The 22,349-nt window shown below is 41.6% G+C and overlaps 2 protein-coding genes across 2 annotated transcripts; both read right to left on the reverse strand.

Moving 5' to 3' along the window:
* Window positions 1-549: 549 nt before the first annotated feature.
* On the reverse strand, window positions 550-2,581 carry LOC109483002. Its single transcript, XM_019785959.1, has 4 exons — window positions 2,435-2,581; window positions 1,837-2,015; window positions 1,420-1,480; window positions 550-1,242 (listed from the first exon to the last, which is right to left on the reverse strand). Exons 1-4 carry the CDS (start codon window positions 2,579-2,581, stop codon window positions 550-552), a joined length of 1,080 nt encoding a protein of 359 aa, XP_019641518.1.
* Window positions 2,582-15,121: 12,540 nt separating this feature from the next.
* LOC109483003 lies at window positions 15,122-20,684 on the reverse strand. Its single transcript, XM_019785960.1, has 4 exons — window positions 19,885-20,684; window positions 19,507-19,613; window positions 18,878-18,984; window positions 15,122-18,114 (listed from the first exon to the last, which is right to left on the reverse strand). Exons 1-4 carry the CDS (start codon window positions 20,593-20,595, stop codon window positions 15,251-15,253), a joined length of 3,789 nt encoding a protein of 1,262 aa, XP_019641519.1. The 5' UTR covers window positions 20,596-20,684; the 3' UTR covers window positions 15,122-15,250.
* Window positions 20,685-22,349: the final 1,665 nt, after the last annotated feature.

The raw sequence follows: 22,349 nt of genomic DNA on the forward strand, positions 1-22,349 counted from the left end.
TAGCCACGGCATTTCGGTCAGTCTGAGTCACATGAATAGCGTCATAGGGTTTGGGAAAGTTTGCAAATGCTAGCAGGTAAAATCCTACTTGTTGTGCAACTACAAAAGAAAATGCCGACATGGCATGTGTTCAAGTTTTTAATTTTTTCCGAACTATTGAGTGTTTAAAAAGCACATAAAACATATGATAGAAGCACGTGGCTCTTAAATAATAAATCAGTTACAAGTCATTTTCAGTGCGTTATCTTCACACTTATTACAGACACTAGAGATCAAAATTACCCATTGTTATTTCAGGGGCTGAATGGAAAGTAGATATGGGACTGATAGATGGATGGATGAAAATGGAAACCTATCGTTTCATGTAAATATTTCAAATCTCGCACCAGCATGGCCTGTTTCTTTTCTAAGTAGTTATGTCTCCCCTCACAAGATGGCGCCCGTGAACGGACTTGGGCAAGGTTTGGCCGTCATGTCATAGCATAAGTCGACCGTTGTGGTTGAGTGTGCTTCTCGAACAAATCGCCAGGAGACGTTGCTTTCCATGCTCTACAGCTCGACATCAGCCAGACATTCCGTCACGGCCTGCTCGGCAGTTCGCAGTAAATTCCGCGGGAAAACGTTGACGACCCTGGGGAAGAATCCACGTGACAGCCGCTCCTCACACACGTAGCCGACCAGGTCGAACGCGTACGTGGGAGCCTCCTGCTCCAGACACCGGCCCCAATACTCCTGCCATTGTCTGTTGTTGTCCCCGTCCTTGGTGATGACTGTACCATCAGCAGAACAAGTGGGGGTGTTCGGGTCTGCCTCTTCGTACTGATTTGTCCCTTTCCTACCGTGACGAGGGCTCAGTTGGACTCCTTTTTGTTGCCACCGTCGCTTGATGTTTCCATGTGGAACGTTGTTTTGGTTCTGTCCGTTGGATTCCTCTAAAGCTCTCCTGAGAATAGACCTCGCCAGGTGGACTTTCTGTGGGGTCTTGCCATGAGCGCCAGACTCCTCAGAGTGAGAACTGACGGTGTCACGACGCCCTCTGGCGGAAGTTGGTATATTTTCATCCCCGCCCAAGTCGTCGTCATGATCCTGTGGCGTTCGGAGGACCGTGCCTGGCGCGGGGGCGTCTGGGTAACTCTGGTAGTCGATGGCGAAGAAGACGACTCGACGGTCTGACGTCACGGGGTCAACGTCCGCTTCGACTTGTAAAAACTTGCGACTTGACAGGACAACATGGATGGCTTTCTAAAAAGTTCAGAAAAGAGACAAGTTTACATGTAGCTTGCATCCATGGAGAACAGAACTTTTTTAAAAGACATTGCATACATGTAACTGCTGCTCTACAGAATGGTTTGAGGGGAAAAATCTTCCTCCTACGGCCAAATGTGTCCTTGCAAAGTTGAATGAATTTTCAGTACTCACCACAACTGCCGCCGTGGCTGCAGTTCTACCTGTCTGCCGCCAGAGGTCCGGGTAGCGGTTCCTACATAAAACAGGGAGAACAAAATTTACTTGAACAAAATCCTGTTTACTTCCATATAGTCATGTTTAATTACATATTTATTTATTTCGCACAAAAAAAAGATACAAGGTGAAGTAAATTAAATTTTTAAAAACTGTGCAGGAGAAGATGAAGCCTTAAAGGCTTGTACAAGCCCTTCTCATTAAACATAACAAAACAATCACAATTAAACAGATTAACCGAAATACTTAATGAAAATGAAGCAAAAATGAAGAATATGTAATATATTGATTTTAATGTTGTAACAGTGGTCATCATTTACGTTGGGGTAAGGGGTGTATATCTTGTAATACATCGATGAAATAAACCCAATTTACCAGAAAAACTGTAGGATATGTTGAGGTCGAAGTAGACCGTGAGGACTAGCGGCCAGGGCCTCAACTACAGTTCCAAAGTGCCGCTTGTTCAGACGTTCGCCACCGCGCCAGGGCACAGGATCCACGGAGATGTTTTTGACATACTCCTCGGTCGTTCTCTCCACCTCTTCGTACAGCCCCTGAAGGTCACAGAACCCCATAATCAAAAGTAGTCCGGGCACAAAGTAGTTCGTCACAGTACTTGAGAAAGCTGCCGAGATTCTTTCTTGTAGAATAGCGGGGTGAAAACTATGCTGAATTGTAGAGGAATGCATCAAATTTGAGTATCTTGTTAGTAGCTAGTACTGTGCGTAGGCTGCAGTTCACATGACCCCCGCAAAGCGCCAAATAAAAGTGTTTTTATGGAGAAAACGAGCCGACAAACTTGAGCTTATTTTCACATACTTTGTAGGATAATGTAACCTCAACCCAAACATATTGAATGTTTGTAACTTGCTTGTGCAGCCTACTATACATTTTACAACTTCGAACCTTCTCACCATATGTTGGGCTCCTTAACTACAGAAATCCCCATTGGACGAAAACTGCGTACTCCTACCTGAACCGTCTCCCTGTCCACAGTAGGCGACACTCCCATGTAAGCTAGGAAACCTAACCGCCGTGTTGTGTTTTCCCACTGCCAGAGGGTCTTGGGTGAAATCTTTTTGTTGGGAACATCGGCGGTAGTTGCCTCAACAGTTGCCATCTTCACTCTTTTCACGGTTTGTGCGAAACGTCATCAGCTGGAACGTTCGAACCGTAGAACGAAGTTCTTCGAACAGAACGTAGTTCGAATGCGCTGGCTTCGTGGGGTCAAATCGGGTGAAGAAGGTACCATTTGGGTTGAAGGGGCTACTAGTATGTAACATTTTTGCATCAAACTTGAGATATTTTAATTGAAAGAAATCACCATGTGACTGTAATTTATTTCCACCTTTAACATATTTGTGAAATAATCTCACATTTCTGACATCTATTGTTGGCGCTAAAACAGCCTACACGAGGCGCACTCATTTTGTGGTACCACCACAAATTACCAGAATGTAAACAAACATGGCTGACAGTTTTCTTTAGAAAACTTTAGATTTCTGCGGCTATTTATATTATATTATATTATATTTACATGACAGCTACAAAGATATGTACTAGTACCGGTGTGCCACAGAAAAAGGCTAAAGTTATAAATATGTTATATAATATAGATATAACGTTACGTATATAGCAAAATATAATATTGTCAAATTACCCCTTTATTTCACTGATGATAATTCTATTCCTCATGTTTAACTTAAGATATACTCTTCTTTTCAAACATCCAAGCCTGTTCAAGATATACTGGTACTACATTTTGTATATACCTATGTTCTTTCCTTATCTTTTTATCTAATAATTCAGTTATGTTATCAGTATAATGGTTTCCGGTTCTGTAAAATCTTCTTTCTATTTAATGACATAACTTGTTAAACCATCTGAATGTATTAGTTTCCTTTGCTGTATCTTTGTTTCTGTTAATCAATTTTCGATTATTATATTAGTCTCATGATATTCATTAATTTTTTTCTTTTCTTACTTTTCCGTTAATTCTTTTTCAATTATCAGATTAATTTCATAACTATCATTTGTTAATTGAGTTAGGAAGTAGGAGGGCCCTGAAGGCTTCCTACCCCCTCCTGCACAATGTTTTTCTTTCATGTAAATTTCTATTTCTTTTATTTGTTTGTTTAACATGTGCGAATAAACAAACAAACAAACAGAGGGCACCCCACTGAAAGTCTTCAGAGTTCAACGCCTGTACATGTATATCAAAACTTTCTGTCTATTCGATGTTAAAGAAGAGGTACGGACAAGAAAATTATCTTTCTGAAATACACAATTTTGAAGTTCGTAGATCGATTACAAAGATGAGAATTTCTAGCCATAAATTGAATATAGAATTAGGAAGATATAAAAAAATCCCTCGCGACCAGAGGTTTTGTCCTTTCTGTCCCAATGATATTGAAGACGAACAACATTTTTTTTAATTGTACACTGTATAACGATAAACACACAAAGCTGTTCAACCTTCTCTCCGCCTGCTCAACAGAATTCGTTACATTTCATGCTATAGATAAAGTTAAGTTCATCCTAGAAGGCAATAACCCTTACTGTGTACAAATACGTAAATATATCAAAGAATGTTTAAACCTTAGAACAAGTAGTATTAGTTGACCCACCTATTGTTCTGTACGTAGGATATTTTCGTTGTACCCATGTATATCTGTCTGTATATCTACTGTACTTTTTGTCGTGTGAATAAAGTTCTATCTGTGTACATACGGCGTAGTTTATTAGTATATGATGAGTTGAACAAAGATTCTGAAACCAAGCCAGGCTTCAACGAGTATTCTAAAACTTATGGTTCTCCTGGCACCTCCTGGTTCGTACTCCAGTGCGTACCTTTGAACGATAGACCAGTTTTCGTCTAGCTGTAATACACTGTCAATTCCACGTGGTAGGTTACAGTTAGGACCACTGCTGCTACAGTTAAAGCTGTCGAGCAAGTCGTGGAAATCCGGTACCAGTGACGGCATTGCCTCGGCGGTTGTACCAGGGTAGTTCGTAGGAAACCCCTCCACATCTTCTTGCAGACTTTGAACAGGGGCTACGGAGTGAGTTTATCGGAAAACAGTTTCAGTACTTAAAAGGTGTCTTGTTATATTTTTTTAATTAAGGCCACACAGACTTAATTTTATGGATGACATCCGCGCGCGCATTGATTTTCACCTGATCACGTCCACCGAGGTTCTGGCCTTGCTCTAGGCCTGGGAAGTCCATGGTAGTTAGCGCGACAATACGGAGCCGGGCATCCAGGCTACCGAATTCGCAGCTCCACGGCTCAAAAACTCAGTACATACGATTCAGCAAAAAGCCAGCATGTGCCGGTTTGTTGTGTACTGCCGCGAATTCTCAATACCAGCTTTGTATTCCTGTGGTTTAGTAGCATTTTTATTTTTGCCCGGATTTTTTTTATTCGCCCGCGTACTAGTTTGGGGGTCTTCAGATGATGTAATCCATAAAAAAACTAACTGAGTACATATGGCCTACTAATATTAGTATCAAAAGGCTAAAACTTTATGTTCCAACACTAATATAAGTAGTTTGGGACTTTCCCAAATTTTGGCTAACTCCGTCATCCTTGGTAAAGGGATGGACCCGTCTACTGCAGCTTCTGGGACGTGACGTCGGAAACACGTGATTGCAGCAGCTAGAGGGCCATGCGTACCAGATAACCTGTGTCGCCCCCCGTCTCTGTTCAGTTTTGGGCAGTTAGCCAGAATATACACCGCCTTCTTCACCCCTTTTGCAAAGAAATCAATGTTCACAATGCCGAGGACAGGAAAAGGGCAAAATATGAATCTTTGTTAGACGAAATCCATACTCATACGAGTTACAAAGTTACCCTTGTTACAATTGAAATCGGTAGCAGGGGGTGGGTAAGCAACAAGAACACCTCCAAGTTAAAATCACTGTGTCCTGGTAGCCACAAAGACCGTGAAGCACGTCACCTGAAAAACAGGCTAGGAAAAAGTGCTATCTGCACTTCATATATGATCTACTGTGCCAGAAATACAGTGGGCTGGGAAACTCCCTCAGGACTGTTCGCAAGTGGTTAATAGTGCAATAAGTATTTAGGTGCAATATGCTAGCATGCCAATGTCTAACTGTATTATACTTGTTAGAATTTTTAAGCATTGTTGAGGTTTAAACTGTCTGACGCACACCAACTATAAGTTTACCTTGCGCCCCCTGGGTAATTAAACCCAGAGAAGGGGTCGTCCTAGGCATTTTAACATATTCGTCTTGTGTAAGTTTGTCTCAAAATTGCAATAAAGATGATTTTAATCCCCTATAACTTGAGTGCGCTGTCACTATGTCTAGTCATGAACTGTTGGAATATAAAAAAAAGAAAAAATAAAGAATCGAGTTCTCAATCCAGAACTTTGACTCAGGTTATCTGTCACGTATGGCCCTCTGCTGCACGCAATTACGTTTTTCCGACCCCCAATTTACATTAAGTACTGGTCATAAAGTACTACATGTATACCAAAACAGATGAAAGTTCATGCTAAGATTAACGGACAATATTTCGTCTACATTTTTATCAGTCAATATAACAAACTATTCCTAATATCAGAGGACTACTTACCCTCAAGAGTGTCGTTTTCTAACAGAATGTCGAAGTGGGGAGAAGTAAAGGCAAAGTACTGTTCGCCACCCCCAACAGTCACCTTGTACACCAGGTTAGTCACACGGCCCACACGGCTCCAGTGTGTGGCTGCTCTACGGCGCCTGCGCACACCGTCACTGTCGATTGGTCCGATCGGTCCCTTGAACTCAATCAAATCTAATAGAAACCGTTATTATAAGCGGAATAGAAATGTACACTGAATTTCATGTTGTTTTAGTTAAAACTTTTGTTCCAGCACAATGTTTTCACCTAAAGCTTTGGACCAGTCACTCTGGTCTTCCTCAGTAGACTGACCTAGTGATACTAGTCACGTGGCTTCTCTGAAGTGTGACGTCACCACTGGGTTTAAGGTATCTGGTAAACAGTGTCGGCCCCCGTCGCGGCCAAGTGAGGCAACGTGACTAGTCTCACTGAGTCAGTCTACTGAGGAAGACCAGAGTGACTGGTCCAAAGCTCTCGGTGAAAACGTTTACCTTTTGTGTTGAAATAAAAGTTTTAACTTTAAGCATGTAACTACAGATAAACTTTCTTTGTTGAATTCTATGCTGTTTAGGTTAGAAAGCAACAAGCCATACTGTTAATTCATCGTGTTTGTATTTGACTTAACCGGGACAAAAATGTAGAAACATATACAAGTGATTTAGTACCTTAGGATTGTACAAACGTACAGCGAATGTTGTCTAACTGGTTTGTTGTATAATTAAATTGGTTTGCGATGAATCATTCCAAAGCGTCTTTCAAAAAGTTTAAATAGGTTTAGTTACAGCTGTAGGTTAACATATGACCAATGCTTTCAGTATACAACGGAACATGTACAATTTGTTCCTTACTAGGGGCACAAAACATTAGTTTGATGTTACGAAACAAGTATGAACTGCAACTTGCACAAGGGGTTAAAGAGGTCATCTACATCAGGACATTACAACCATCCCTCAACAGAGACGGGGGGCGCCACAGACTTTCTGCAACCTATGATCCACTGCTCACGGAGTCACGTGTGTTATCTGCGTGACGTCACGGAAGCGGTGGATTGCTCATTCCTTGACAAAGACTGGAGTTGTACAGTCGAAAATTTGGGTAAGTCCAATTTCTTGTGTTGGAAATTGCAGGTCAAAATTGTTTCATAAAGACTTCTACCAACACAGATGAACTTTCAAGACAAGTGTTTGATATATATTGTATTCACCAATTTCACACTTCCCATAATGCCTAATAAAGATCACGGATATGGATGGGATATGACGTAAGAAGGGGATTTACGTAATGCGACCGTGCGAGTAGGAGAGTCTTTGGTAGAAGGTACAACAATAGAAGGTACCTCATTTTCGATAATTCTCTAATTCCAACAAAAATGCAATTATGGCATGCGATTTGTACTAAATAAATAATTCAAAAACAATATACTAGTAGTTGACCAGTTTGTCGATAGAAGTTATTGGAAATATTACATCAAGGAAGGGGGAGGGGGTGATTATACGTCATATCCGTGATCTTTACTTGGCATTATGGGAAGTGTGAAATTAGTCCATACAGAATTTTTTTTTTTCATACCGACGCTCCGTAGATCTTCCAGGTCTTTTAACACGTCACTAAGGCCGAGTTCCGCAAGGGACTCTGGGAGTTTCTCGGTGAGGCTTGTCACTTCCGGTAGTAAGACGTCATAGTTGACACATGGAGGCCGCAGGGCTTTTCCGTGTCCGGGAGGGCCGTACTTGGGCCTAACTAGACAGGCGTCTAGGCAACCCCAAAAGTAACAGTCAGTATGACAGAATAGCAAAGTTCTTTGATCACAACTATTTTTTTTTACGAGCCGACGTTTCGATGACCGTCTGACATCTTCATCAGGGCACTTCTGATTGGTTTGCTGAGCACTGACGCTAGGTGTTTCATGGTTCACACCAAATTCATACCAATGCACCAAGTAACATCTAGTGTCAGTGCACAGTAAACCAGTCAGAATTGCCCTGATGAAGATGACAGACGGTCATCGAAACGTCGGCTCGTGAAAAATAAATGGTTTTGATCAAAGAACTTTGCTATTCATTCGTTTACCAACCTGATGAAATTATTTACGGAAGTCAGTATGACTATAACGGTTTTGGATATGTATGGACAAACCCTAGGTTGTTTCACGTTGATATGTTAACAGATCAATGACGGCGTCGTTTGCAGGATATTTACATACAAGAATACCATACTTCGATTCAAAACAATTCAAAACTTTCTGTCTATTCTGTGTTACAGAAGAGATACGGACAAGAAAATTACCCATGTTTTGTACCCACGTGCACGTGTCTGTCTGTATGTATGGTTAACGTCGCTGTTGTGTCAATAAAGTTATCATAATTAACCCATACGGCAAAAAAAAAAAACTCCGTCATAAAATTAGAGGGGCATTGATTCTGGTTATAACTTTCGCTTTTCATCATATTTGTGCAATTTTGTCACGTATTGTGCATAATACTTCGACAAAAAGTCGTATTCGCGTATTTAAGAATCTCATCCCGTTTCTATAGTTTTCAAATGTTGTGTCGGAAAATATATCATCTGTAACAGGCAATATTCTGATGCAACGGTGACCAAACATCCGACGAAAACCGTGAAATATATCCTGGTTTCGCGCAGGCGCAGTACGTTTTGCCGACATGCTTACTAAATGTACCATATGGTACTCTCCAAGCAGAGGTTGATGGTGGAAGATAGATTGCTTTTTGTATATGGTCCGTTTTTTTGGCGACGTCTCTGGAGGAGCCTAATGGTATAGTATTGTGTGCAATTCGCAAGAATTCTAGGAATGGTACAGGCATTTTGTCCACAGGCATGCGGAATGTCCACAGGCATTTCTCTAACCCACATCTATGCCCACATTCCTGGAACCCTGAAGACCTGTCTGCCCCAGATGGCCCTACTTTCTGTGACCACGGAGCTCGTTCACTATACACTCAGGGGAGGAGTGCACTGTATCTTTCTAGACTTAACAGGTACCAAGTCTTCCTCAAAATCATGAAATGATGGCAGTGCCATGCAAACAATAACCCTAACAGCAACCACCGTCGCCATGGCAATGTATGTTTTCATTGACAGTCTTGTTATGGGTTCACCACACCACGAAGTGGTAGTGAACCCATATTGCTTTTTCTGATGTTTCTTCTCCTCCTTCTCCTCCTTCTCCTTCTCCTGCCATTTTTTAAATGGATTCAGCTTCTTCATTTTAGGGCCCAAGGTCCTGAAATTTGGTATGGAGGTACAGTGGGCAAATACCCCTAGGCGTTTTTTAAATTATTGTGATACAGGCTTTTAGAATGGTTTTATTTGAGTTTTTTGGCTGTGTTATAGCAAATGTATTACTGTGTTAGTGTGCCTTGTTTACCACGTTTGGGCATGAGTCATCACAATGGAATGCAGGGCATCAACCAATAGGCATGCAGCTTTCCTCTATACTTCTTGCTGATTGGCTGTTGGGATTTAACTTGATTAACACCTGCACAGAGCATTTCCATACTGACAGTATGTCTTTATTCAAGTGTTTTGGTAGGTATTTCAAGCTTTTCTGCTCCAGCATTGGAATGCGGGGCATGAACGTTTTTTTTTTTTTAAATCAACAGTTTGCATTATGCAATTAAAAATCCTAACCAATAAAGTAGGGAATAGCTATCCAACTGTTGTTTTAGTTGTATGTTACTTCATATTATAGTTATATCAATGTAAATCATTGTTTTCCCTTGTGTTTCTCATTCTTTCCCTGCCATGTCGTAAAATGTGGTGAACCCATCGCTATATTTGCTCCAAAGCAAATATTGGCCTTTCTAGTTATATATGGTCCTTTCTTGTCCCTACTGTTGGTGGTGGTAGGGACAAAAAAAACGGACCATATATATATAAAAAGCAAACGATCTTCCACCATCAACCTCTGCTTGGAGAGTACCATATGAGTACAATATATGGAGGTTGCATGCATTAAACATATGGTAAGTTTAACAGTGTAGGCTCTGGAACGATCGTGGCTGATTCTTACCATCAACAATCAGTTTTAGTTGCGCATCGTTCATCGGAAGAAGCACCATCAACAGCAGATATACTCGAAACCTGGAAATAAAGGGACAGAGAGATATTTAAACACAGTCATTCTGTTCAAGGTCCTGTATTTTATTTATTTTATTCACATTTATTTTTCGAGGATTATTGGGCAAAAAGTTATAAAACTTATCTCAGAAATGACAAAGGTACATAATGAGCTGGTGTACAAATCAAAATCAATCAACTAAATCAAACAAAAAGTCCTGTCTGCAAAATAAAGTTGAAAACCACATCAAATATGTTACAGTTGTTGACAAACGACAATGAGGGGTTACCCCTGAGAATGGTTGAACATAAGGTGTTGTCGGTGACGCTGTTTGTGTCAAATGGCAGGATGTTAGTTAGCTATAGAGATGATAACATGTCAATGCGTTCGTCAGTGTACAGTAGGAAGTGTAGTGTACAGCTGTTTCGTTGGAGTGTAGTCGGATATCATTGAAATGATCCGATCGGGTGGCAAGGTGATCTTGTGGTTAGGGTTGCTGACTCATGTTCCGAAGGTCCGAACTACTCTCCAAGCAGCCTTTTGGGTTTGGAGTTATTTTTGGCGTGTTTTAGGACTTTTTTTTCAGGGTTTCTTTTTTTGCACTAGGATTTTTTACACCCAATCCCCAAAACAAATTCCATTGCAAAACAAAAACGATAAAAAAAGTGTTGCAACAAGCCCAAAATAACAATAAAAAACAAGCATTTGCTTGGAGAGTAGGTTCGAATGCCTGTCAGCAGGCCTCATTGCTATGTCCCTGGGAAAGCCATTTTACAACTATTTTCTCACTTGATTTAGGTGTAAATGAGTACCTAGCTTCGGTTAGGGACGTCCTCCCTGATAGGGCGTAAAGCCGGAGGTTCCATACGCGTGTTTAAGAAGGGCCACACATTAAAGATCCCACCACACTTATAAAAAAACGAGCAGGGTCCCTTCCTGATGTGAGTGGTTCAAACTCTCCAAGCAGAGGTTTGGGTTTGGGGTTATTTTCAGCGTGTTTTTAGGCTTTTTAATCGGGGTTTCTCTTTTGCACTGGAATTTTTTTTGGGGGGGGGGATTTTTTTCACCCAAAAAAATTCCAGTGCAAAAGGGAAACCCCGATTACAAAGCCTGAAAACACGCTAAAATAACCCCAAACCCAAACCTCTGCTTGTGTGGCGATGCTCCCATTCAGTTGGAGAGTAAGTGGTTCAAATCTTACAGTCTAGGCCCCGGGTTGGACATCTTGAAGAGATGTTAGTCACCTGTTGTGCCAATCCTTCCACAAATATGGCTAATCTTAATAAATCATAAATCAAATCCATGATTGTTGGAACATGCTATTTAGTTAGTATTATCCACTGTAAACGAAACACTTGCAAACACTGAATGTTTCGAATTCTCTGTACACTGCGAAGAAAGACCAGTGCCCGCGGCGTCGACTATCAAGATCCTTGTTATAGATCATTTCTTAAAATTTCCATACTCATATCAGCGTACAGAAACTGCGGATAACTAGACTACTGACCAACTACTAATCTCAGTCTTATCTGTATATATCTATCTTCAATGATACTACATATACGCTAATACAGATGTACAGCAGGAAATGGTACGTTTTATCTATACTGAGACGAGACAATTATCTATGCTACATTGCATATGTAGGTCGAGGACTCATATCCCGAATATATGTAGCAGGCTCGTTTCACACAGAGAGATTGAACTGTATATTAAACCCTCTCTTTTCATGAATAAACATTCGGATTTCAAAACTTTGCTGTAAGAATTGCAGTGACCGTTAATATTTGAGTGTCAGTGCTTTGATCAAGGCCCACTTCGAAGACATCATGAGAAATTCAAAATATGTTTTATCTAAATAGATAACCGTGAATTAGGCAAAATCAAATCAACTATCTTTGAAAGTTCTCGTAGCCTTGTATTGAAATAAAAAAGACTCCCACTCACCCCATTCTGATTCTTGGATCTTCTTCTTAAAGATGATTTATGAAGAAGGAACAAGTAGTGTTGTGTGTCATGACGTAACTGAGATGAACTTTGCCCCTACAGAGGCTATCCTGCTGAAAAACCTGTCGAACGGTGTACTACTTTTTTACACTCCGCAACGCTCGATTTTTTTGCGGAGCGAAAACTTTACAGTTAGGCCACGCCTTCTTAATTTTATGTATGACATCATCTGAAGACCCCCAATCTGGTGCGCGCGGGCGAATAAAAAAAGTCGGCCAAAAATAAAATTGCTACTAAACCACAGTGGCACATGCACAGGAATACAAAGCTGGTATTGTGAATTTGCGGGAGTACATAGCGACGTACTAGTACGACAAGCTGGCTTTTTTGTGAAAATTATGAATCGGCACTGTACGTATGTACTGAGTACTTGAGTCGTGGACCTTCGTTAGCCTGGGTGCCATCCTCCAGAGTTACAACGTATATTACTTAGGCCTAGAGCCAGACCAGAGTCTCGGTGGACGTGATCTTGCCCATCAAGCCCATGCTTGTCCTGATAAAACCCAGGAGGTTAAATACAAGATAAAACCCATCGTTTTCTCACCGCAACACATAATTGCGTTTACTCTCAAAATGGTGGCAGTTTTGTTCATATAAACACAAACAAGATCACATGTGGTGCGAGTGGGTCACGGTCACCATAAATATGCAGGACACGCCCACTCAATTTGCATAAGAGGTGGGCGTGGCTCAGGCATGCTCAGACATGACGCACCCTGGACGTACCACAGTTTTTCCGTGACCATGTCTTATGCCTCAAATCGGCGCGTCACATGGCCCTGAAGGTCGCCATTTTGGAAATGATGATGATGATGATTATGATTATGATTATTATTATTATGATGATGATGATGATGATGAGAGCTCCCACTACTCACGAGCGCTGACTAGCGGGAAGTATCGGTATTCCAGGATAATTCCGCTACATAGTCGCCAATGGCGCTGGTGAGTAGTTACTGTAGTAGTTGTTGTAGTAGTAGTAGAATAGTTCTTTTATTTCTCATAAACGACATCCTGGTTGCACGATAGAAAATAGTCCGAATAAAGAAGCGAGAAAATTACTTTGTTGTATATAGAATAGGATAGGCTAAGTTAAGTAATAGTTACAGGTTGTTGTATTTTATGTGTGGCAACAAGCAAGTGTATATACGTTTGTGTTATAAGTTTGTAATATGTTTTTAAGACTCCAGGAAGAACTCACTAATGAGATCCTTCAAGTAAACAAATAAACAATAAACAAAATACCAGTTGGTTTTCACGTAGAAACAGAATTTAAATTGGAAAGAACATTAACTTCTTGAGGCAAGGTATAGGGGGGATTGGTTCAGTTAGTGTTGGTTGAACCCCACTGTTACAGCAATGAAAGACAAGCAGTTCTGGAAACTGTGCTTTGCTTGCTACACTCTTAACGAGGAAGATGATTTATTACCTTCGCCAAGAATTGACGAAGGTTATGTTTTCCTGGCCGAGTTTCTGTATGTCTGTGTGTCTGTCAACAGCATAACTCGAGAAAGCTTGGATGGATTATGTTGATATTTGGTAGGTGGGTAGGTCTTGATGAGAGCTGGAAATGATTAGATTTTGGACCCCCTAGCGGCTTGTTACGGTACTGCAGCTGAACTTCCGGTTTTGATATCTCATGATCTAGACATGCTAGGGTGACGAAATTTTGATGGTACATGGTAGGTAGCTCTTTTGCCAGAGAATAAGTGACGTGAGTTTGGGCCCCCTAGCGGCTTGCTCTGGAACTGCAGGGCTATCTGTTTGAAAAGATTCAAAAGAGGATAACTCAAGAGCCGGTGGACGGATCGTCGTGATTTTTGGTATGTAGGTAGCTTAAGTGACGCTTGACATAATTATGCGACAATTATGCAAATCTGGGTGTAATTTGCATAATTAATGTGGAAATTCTATAAATCAGCTGCACTTCATGATAGGACTATTGAAGCTTGTGACATTGGTAATTGAGAACGAAACACAGGCAGATATCGATCATGTAAATGAGGACTTAATTTGCATAATCAATGAGAAAATGTTATAATTCTGTAATGATAACTGTCTGTAATTTCATACCTGTGGTATTTGAAAGTTCAGTGAAGGTAAACATCATTGAACATAATGTATTCAAATCAGGACCTTATTTGCATAATTTATGAGGAAATAATAGAATGGCACTGTTTCTTAATATAAGACTGTCTTTTGGTTGAGAATATGATAAAGTGATATAATTCATGAAAATGAGGATCCTATTTGCACAATCAGGGGGAATAATCTATAATTTGTCAGCCATAACGATTAACATCATTTGGCGAAGGTATGAGATCTGGGAACTCTAGTTTCCCACGTTAATTTCCCGATTAGTTGTCTCACTCCTGTGTTCTACCGGTACCGAACCTTCGATCGTGTAAGTGGGTCATGTTGTCCTTGTCAATCAATCAACCAATCAATCAATCAATCAATCAATCAATCAATCAATCAAGTCAAAGTTTATTGCGCAAAAATAAATTTGCATCGGGTACACTGTATGGCAAATAACACTTAATGACTATAAACTATTTCTGCTAGCGTACTAATCTAACCTTATCATTCAGTACATGTACATGATATGATGGAATACTACATTTCACATTGTTATTAATTATGACACGGTTTTTGTATAGTATTACTCAATGTATGTATATATTGAACTAGAAACTGTTAGTCCCTATGCGGAAAGGGGATCCCCCTGGCCCATGACCAATGACCTACACTTGGGTGATCTGGGACCCCCTCAGGCCGAAGCGTGAGCGCTCTTAATTCTAGCGAATTATTGAATCATTCCCACGAAATACAATAGTCATTGCCATCTTGGCAAACTGTGGGTCGAATAAACTCAAACACTCAGACTCATACCGTTCTAGAAATAGAAGGACTGAAAGAACTGGAATTAGGAAAGGGGTTTTCTATCAGTATTGTATAAAAATTATCTTCAAGTTTTGAAGCGCTTGGCATAACGCAAATTGATCTCTAACAGACGTCGTCATATAAAAGTAGTTTCATTGATAAAGATAAACTTCCGCTGACCACGTATATGATGACTATGCTTGATAGATGGCGGTCTCTCCGTGATCACCAATGAGTTTACGAAGCTCACTCAGCACCTGAAGTGTCTTTGCAACGTCAGGATGTTCCTCACCATAGATACTCCGCTTCATCTGTAGTGACTGCTCACAATAGCAGACGGCCTTTTTGTGATCGCCAAGACTCCCCTCTGCAATACCCAAGTTATACAGAGACCTGGCGATATCAGGATGTTCAGTGTTCTCACCATGGAAACTCCGCTCCATCTGTAGTGCCTGTTCAAAATAATTGACGGCCTTTCTGTCATCACCAAGGGCCCCCCAGGTTCCACCCAAGCTGTTAAGTAAATTGAAGATGTCAGGATGTTCAGTGTCCTTACCATGGATATTCAGCCACATCTGAAGTGCCTGTTCATGATAGCTGACGGCCTTTCTGTGATCACCAAGGTTCCCCCAGGCGTTACCCAAGTGGTTAAGTGACCTGGCGATGTCAGGATGTGCAGTGTCCTCACCAAGGATAATCCGCCTCATCTGTAGTGCCTGTTCATGATAGCTGAGGGCCTTTCCATGATCACCTAGGTCACTCCAGACGTTACCCAAGTTGTTCAGTGACATAGCGATGTCAGGATGTGCAGTGGCCTCGTCGTGGATTTTCCGCCTCATCTGTAGTGACTGTTCATAATACCTGACAGCCTTCCTGTGATCACCAAGGTCATTCCAGGCGCGGCCCAAGTTGTGAAGTGTCTTGGCGATGTCAGGATGTGCAGTGTCCTCCCCGTGGATTTTCCGCTGTATCTCTAGTGACTGTACAAGGCAACTGACGGCCTTTCTGTAATTACCAAGGTGCCTCCAGGCAATACCCAAGCTACCATGTGACGCGGCGATCTCAGGATGTGCTGTGTTCTTACCATGGATACTCCGCCTCATCTGCAGTGACTGTTCATAATAACTGATGGATTTTCTGTGATCATCAAGGTTAATCCAGGCGTTACCCAAGTTGTTAAGTGACGAGGCGATGTTAGGATGTGGAGTGTCACCATGGATTTCCCGCATTATCTTTAGTGACTGTTCCAGACAGCTAACGGCCTTTCTGTGATCACTAAGATAGTTCCATGCGATACCCAAGTTGCTTAGTATCCCGGCGATGTCAGGATGTGCAGTGTTCTCATCATGGATACTCCGCCTCATCTGTAGTGCCTGTTCATAATAGCTGACTGCCTTTCTGTGATCACCAAGGTTCATACAGGCGTCTCCCAGGCTGTGGAATGAACTGGCGATGTCTGGATGTGCAGTGTTCCTGCCATGTTTAGCAACCTTATCCTGGAGTACCAGTTCCATGCACGATTTGGCTTTTTCGTAGTCACACAGACTTCCATATACCCCGGCTTGTAACTTTGGTGAGTTGTTAAACAGAACAGGAGATTTTACCGGCAGTGGGTACATTTCGATGATTTGCGGAATAAAGAACTTTAATGGCGTTGCTGTGTAATAGTACCTCAACAGTTGTTTTGTATTGGAGAAGTAAAACACTTTCCTCAACTTGTCCCCCATATCTGTGTTACCAGACATGGACGACAAGGCTGACATGTTCTCCACCTGTCCACGGTTGTTCATGTATGTCCGCAGCCTCAGTTCTGCTGAGATGCTGACCAGCACCATCAAGTGATGCGCGTCCTCACCGTTGATGACTCCGTTCTTGTTCATGTTCTGAATAGTCTCCCATATTGTTGTGGGCTGTATACGATAAAGTAGTGCCCAACACGACACTGCAAGGGTCGAGAATCGATAGATTTCTTTCTTCACATCTAGCAATCGAGATGTTGGTTCATCGAATATAAATGTTTGTACATTAGTATCTTCGGAAATTATGCTAAATGCCTGTAACGCAAATGTTGCCCCTTTCCTACTTTTGACTTGCTGACTCCACAAGGCGGAGTACACATCGACCAAGTCCTGTTCTCCTTTTATCAAACACACATTCCCCAAGATACTGGCGAGATGGTAGCCTTTCTTTAAATGCAAAGTTAGGTCATTTTGAATGATCCTGGTCATCTCGCTTGGTGTCTGGATAAGTTCAGCTGTTTCACCCCTGCCCAGTGGAGTCTTACATGCATGCGGCATGGCTCCGTCGAACGCGAACCCGCGCGGCGTTACAGAGTCGTAGAACCAGTTGTCCTGCGGGTCTTTGGAGGAGAAATCATTGAGCGACTTGATCGCCATTGCCGGGAGGATGGTTTCTCCCAGGTTGATAACTTTGAGATGCAGATAATGAGTGAGGTTGCGGAAATACTTCACGTTACATTCTGTTTTCTCCTCTATCAGGATGGCGAACTCCAGATCAGAGTATGGGGTTACTAACCCTGTGGCCAGTGAACCCATGCCTATCATGGCGTACTTACAGGGAGGGGGGCCCATTACATCCATACATTCATCTACAAGGGCAGATATGAATGTTTTTCTCTGTTTAAAAATTGTTTGGAACAATGTTATGATCGCTTCCACTCTCTTCTTCTCTACTTCTCTTATCTCTGGATCATCGTCATCAAGACTATAAGGATCGATCTCTTGCTCGATTTTTTTCATCTCTTCTTCTACAAGCTCCCGGTGTTTCTTCAGTATTGATTTGTGATTTTCAGAGTCAACATTTTCCACTGCTTGCTCGATCCCCAACGCGTGCTCATCAAATAACTGACTAACTTGTAGGATTGCTTGTTTGATGCCTTTTTTGTCTTCTGTCCTTGCTCTGACCAGTGCGGCATTACGGAGTACTGCAGCCTTGGTGAAGTCACTTCCGTCTTTCGATTGCTTTCCTCTTTCCAGGTAGACATCGCTTAACCTGCACAGGGGCTCTGTTTCTTTCCTGTATTGGTCTGTATTTGACTCTGAAGTAAACAAGAGTTTCAGATTATAAAAACATGTAACTGTGTTTTTGACTAATAGGTAATACTTCAAATCGCACAAATAGAAATTAGAACTTATTAAACTGGTAGGTTTGCGTACTATGGCAGCGCTGTCAATAATGTATTTATCTACCTTAAGGACGTTGCAGATTTCCCCTTAACGTACAGAGGGCGTTGTTGTGAAATGTTGTCTGTAGTTCATTCAAGGTGATTAAGATATATTCAAAATGATAACATAAAGCATACTTAAACAGCTTGACACCACACACAAACACAGTGCGTTCAATTAGATTTGAAACTGTGATTTTCCTTAAATGATTTCTTCCGAGCAGTGCTGCATACCTAAACCCACATTTAGGTTCCCGATTTAAGTCCAGAGGTTTAGGTTCAGTTCTGGACTTGTAAGTCCGGACCTAAACCCATGGCATATACAAAATTGCATGTTGGCAACCTTGCAATGTTGACTGGGTGAAACTTTGGCCACATAACATGGAGGCCGGTACTTGATGATGCCCGATGGAAAAGTTTTCTTCATTTTGCAGCAAAGATTTTGCAATCTACGGACTGTTTTAGGTGGTTTGGAAAGAAAAGGGGTATGTGAAATGGTCTTTTATGGTAATAAGTCCGGACTCGGTTCTTGACTTTTGGTTTTTTTTTGGACTTGAACCTAAACAAGTCCGGATCCAAGTCCAGTGAACCGGTATGCAGCACTACTTCCGAGTGTTGACTTTTTTTAGGTTCGTACCTTTCACATGAACAGCCTTGAGCGCAGCTGCAAAGTGCGTCTCTGCCATGCCCAGGTCCCCCGTCTCCATCGCCCTGCAGCCCTTTTGTAACTGGTCTCTGTACACCCTGAAGCAAAGCGAAAATCATAGTATACATATTTGCTGTATAATCAGAAATAAATGACGTTGTATATCAGCATTGGCGGAACAGATATTAACAGACAAAGAACACATACAGATATTAAGTTTTCTGCATGTTTTTTTTCTTTGCGCTGCATACTGGGAGAGGAATTATAAATCACTTAACTGAAGGTCTTGTACGTTGTACATAATGACTCACATGTTAAAACATAGGTGAAACACGGTTGAAAAAATATCGTTAAAGAGATCCATTTGTCACGTATAGTTACAGTTACAAGAGAATTCTTTCAGCAGCGACAAGTTTTTGACTATCAGTCCAACAGAGGGCCCAGCAGACCAATGCAAGTTTCGGGCCTAGCCTCGTCCACTCGTGAGACTAGGCCACTCCGTGAACAAGATGGACAGATAGTCGTCGAAAATTTGGAGTTTAGTATTTTACCCTTCAGAAACTTGTCTCTGATGAAAGAATTCTCTAGTAACGGCTGAATGAAGAAGTGACGTCACTCACCTCGCAGCATCTACTGTAGGGAGGCCATGACCTTGCGGAATAGTCGAAGTGACCTTCTTAGATCCACTTGGCAGCCACTTGTTTGTCTTTGTGTCCCTTGGACTCATCTGAAAAGTACCGGGTAGCAACCGTGATATCTGAGATAACAAATGCTTATAGATGACAACAATCGACTACTAATATGTAACACCAGGTTAAAAAATTAACTTCTTTGAAAAATAAATGGGTTCGGAGACTTAAGCAATCATATAGTCTTTTGTTGTTGGTTGAGATATTATGCTTAGTTGAGATAATATGCTTAGCATGTACTATTGTGAGGTACGTTGGCAACGGTATCCAAAGCACAAGACGTTGTAATTGGATCTATTTAAAACATACCCGTCTCCTTTTTTCCGCCATGTCCTTCCTAACTTTTGCTGCGTGCAGTAAGCGATGTGTGAGGACGGTTTTCCCATGTGGATCGTCACATCGCTCCAGGGCTGTGCTGTACAGGGCTGTAGCCTTGGTCAAGTGGCTGGCCTCCTTTAAGTCTCTTCCTCTCTTAAGGTTTACGTCTCCAAGACTTTTCATAGCTTCCATTTCCAACAGATTGCGCCCCTCCGCTATTCCTTCTACAAGAATCTTCGTGTAGCCCTCTAAGATGGAGTCCAAATGGCCACCGTTAGCCCGTGTCTTGTCCAAGTCTTGAAAGATTTCTGAAGTCATTGAAACAGAATTAACGGTTGTGTTCCTGGTTGATCCAGCTATGGGCGTTTTCTGCCTGAGTTTCTCGGCGAGTTTGACCCTATGTTGGAGAGACTCGCCTTCCCCCGGGTCTTCACACCGGAGCAGCGCGGCCCTGTACAGATTCAGGCCCCGCTCCATGTTCCGCGGAGCTTCGGTCTTGCGGAGTCTTCCCTTTTCGACGTTCAAGTCTCCCAGGCTCTTCAGTACCTCCACTTCCTGCAGCCTGTCCATATCAGACATGGCGGCCAGAAGGGCGCGGCCGTACCCCGTCTCGGCCAGGTCATACCTGTTAGCCGCCACAAACCTCCGGCATTGCACGTCTGCAGGGAGAAGGGTCCCCGCAACATGCAGTATGTTGGACATGGTGATCGGGCTGGTAATGATACAGAGAACACAAGTTACTAACGAGGTCTGGAAACGACTCTCAGACGCCACATAATGCGGAAGTGTCGGCGGGGGAATACCAGGTGCGGTGATGACGTCACACTTAAACGTTACTTGCTCTATTGGACGTTGACCTCCTGGCGTCAAAATGTGCTGAGGCATCAGTTGTCAGCAGTAAACAATGGTGTTATTTGTGAAGCAGCGACAAAAAATACGCGGGGCTTTCCAACAGTTTCCAATGCTGAATATGTGGATTGTTGACGATTTTAAAACAAAATCCTTTTTTAACATGCTTCCGATGCCTGGTAAGGAAATATGCTTGCACGGGCATGAATTAATTATTCATCATTGCATCATTATAACACACACAGCAGTATATTGAAGCTGAATTTCAGCTGATGTTGTTCTTTGTCACAAAAGCTACCTTTAGTTGAGGGTGATGTGTGTAGACTTCACATACACTTATATGTATATACCTATCTTTAATGATACTACATATACGCTAATACAGATGTACAGCAGGAAATGGTACGTTTATCTATACTGAGACAATTATATATGCTACATTGCATATGTAGGTCGAGGACTCATATCCCGAATATATATATGTAGCAAGCTTGTTTCACATAGAAAGGTTGAATTGTATACCAAATTTGACCCTCTCTTTTTGTGATAGACATTCGGATATCAAAACTTTGCTGTAAGAATTGCAGTGACCGTTACGATGTGAGTTTCAGTGCTTTGATCTAGGCCCACTTTGAAGAGCATCATTAGAAATTCGGAATATGTTTTATTTAAAGAGAGATCCACAAATTAGACAAAATCAAATCAACTATCTTTAAAAGTTCTTGTAGCCTTATATTGAAAAATGATAGTAACGCCACTCACCCCATTCTGATTCTTGGATCGTCTTCTTAAAGATGATTTATCATTTTATGAAGAAGGAACGAGTAGTGTTGTGTGTTATGACGTAACTGAGATGAACTTTGCCCTTTCAGAGGCTGTCCTGCAGAAAAACCTGTCGAACGGTGTACTACATTTTGTACGTAGCTTACCGCGCAAAATTTTCTAGCGTTCTGTATTTGTTTTTATGAACGCAGGTAACTATATAATGAGATTCTTTATTGACACAACAAAAAAGTACAGGGACTTTTGTATGGTCTTCTACAACTAAAGATCTAACAAAGTTAAATACATGTGTGGATAACGTCGTCTTACGTACAGAGTATATATGTATGCTGTAACAATAAAGGTTTAACTAGAAAGGCCAATATTTGCTTTGGAGCAAATACAGCGATGGGTTCACCACATTTTACGACATGGCAGGGAAAGAATGGGAAACACAAGGGAAAACAATGATTTACATTGATATAACTATAATATGAAGTAAAATACAACTAAAACAACAGTTGGATAGCTATTCCCTACTTTATTGGTTAGGATTTTTAATTGCATAATGCAAACTGTTGATTTTCAAAATAAAAAAAAAAACGTCCATGCCCGGCATTCCAATGCTGGAGCAGGAAAGCTTGAAATACCTACCAAAACACTTGAATACAGACATACTGTCAGTATGGAAATGCTTCTGTGCAGGTGTTAATCAAGTTAAATCCCAACAGCCAATCAGCAAGAAGTATAGAGGAAAGCTGCATGCCTATTGGTTGATGCCCTGCATTCCATTGTGATGACTCATGCCCAAACGTGGTAAACAAGGCAGACTAACACAGTAATAC

The sequence above is a fragment of the Branchiostoma belcheri genome, unplaced genomic scaffold (genome assembly GCF_001625305.1).
Source record: "Branchiostoma belcheri isolate BF01 breed outbred unplaced genomic scaffold, Haploidv18h27 scaffold615, whole genome shotgun sequence".
In the NCBI taxonomy this organism is placed as follows: Eukaryota; Metazoa; Chordata; class Leptocardii; order Amphioxiformes; family Branchiostomatidae; genus Branchiostoma; species Branchiostoma belcheri.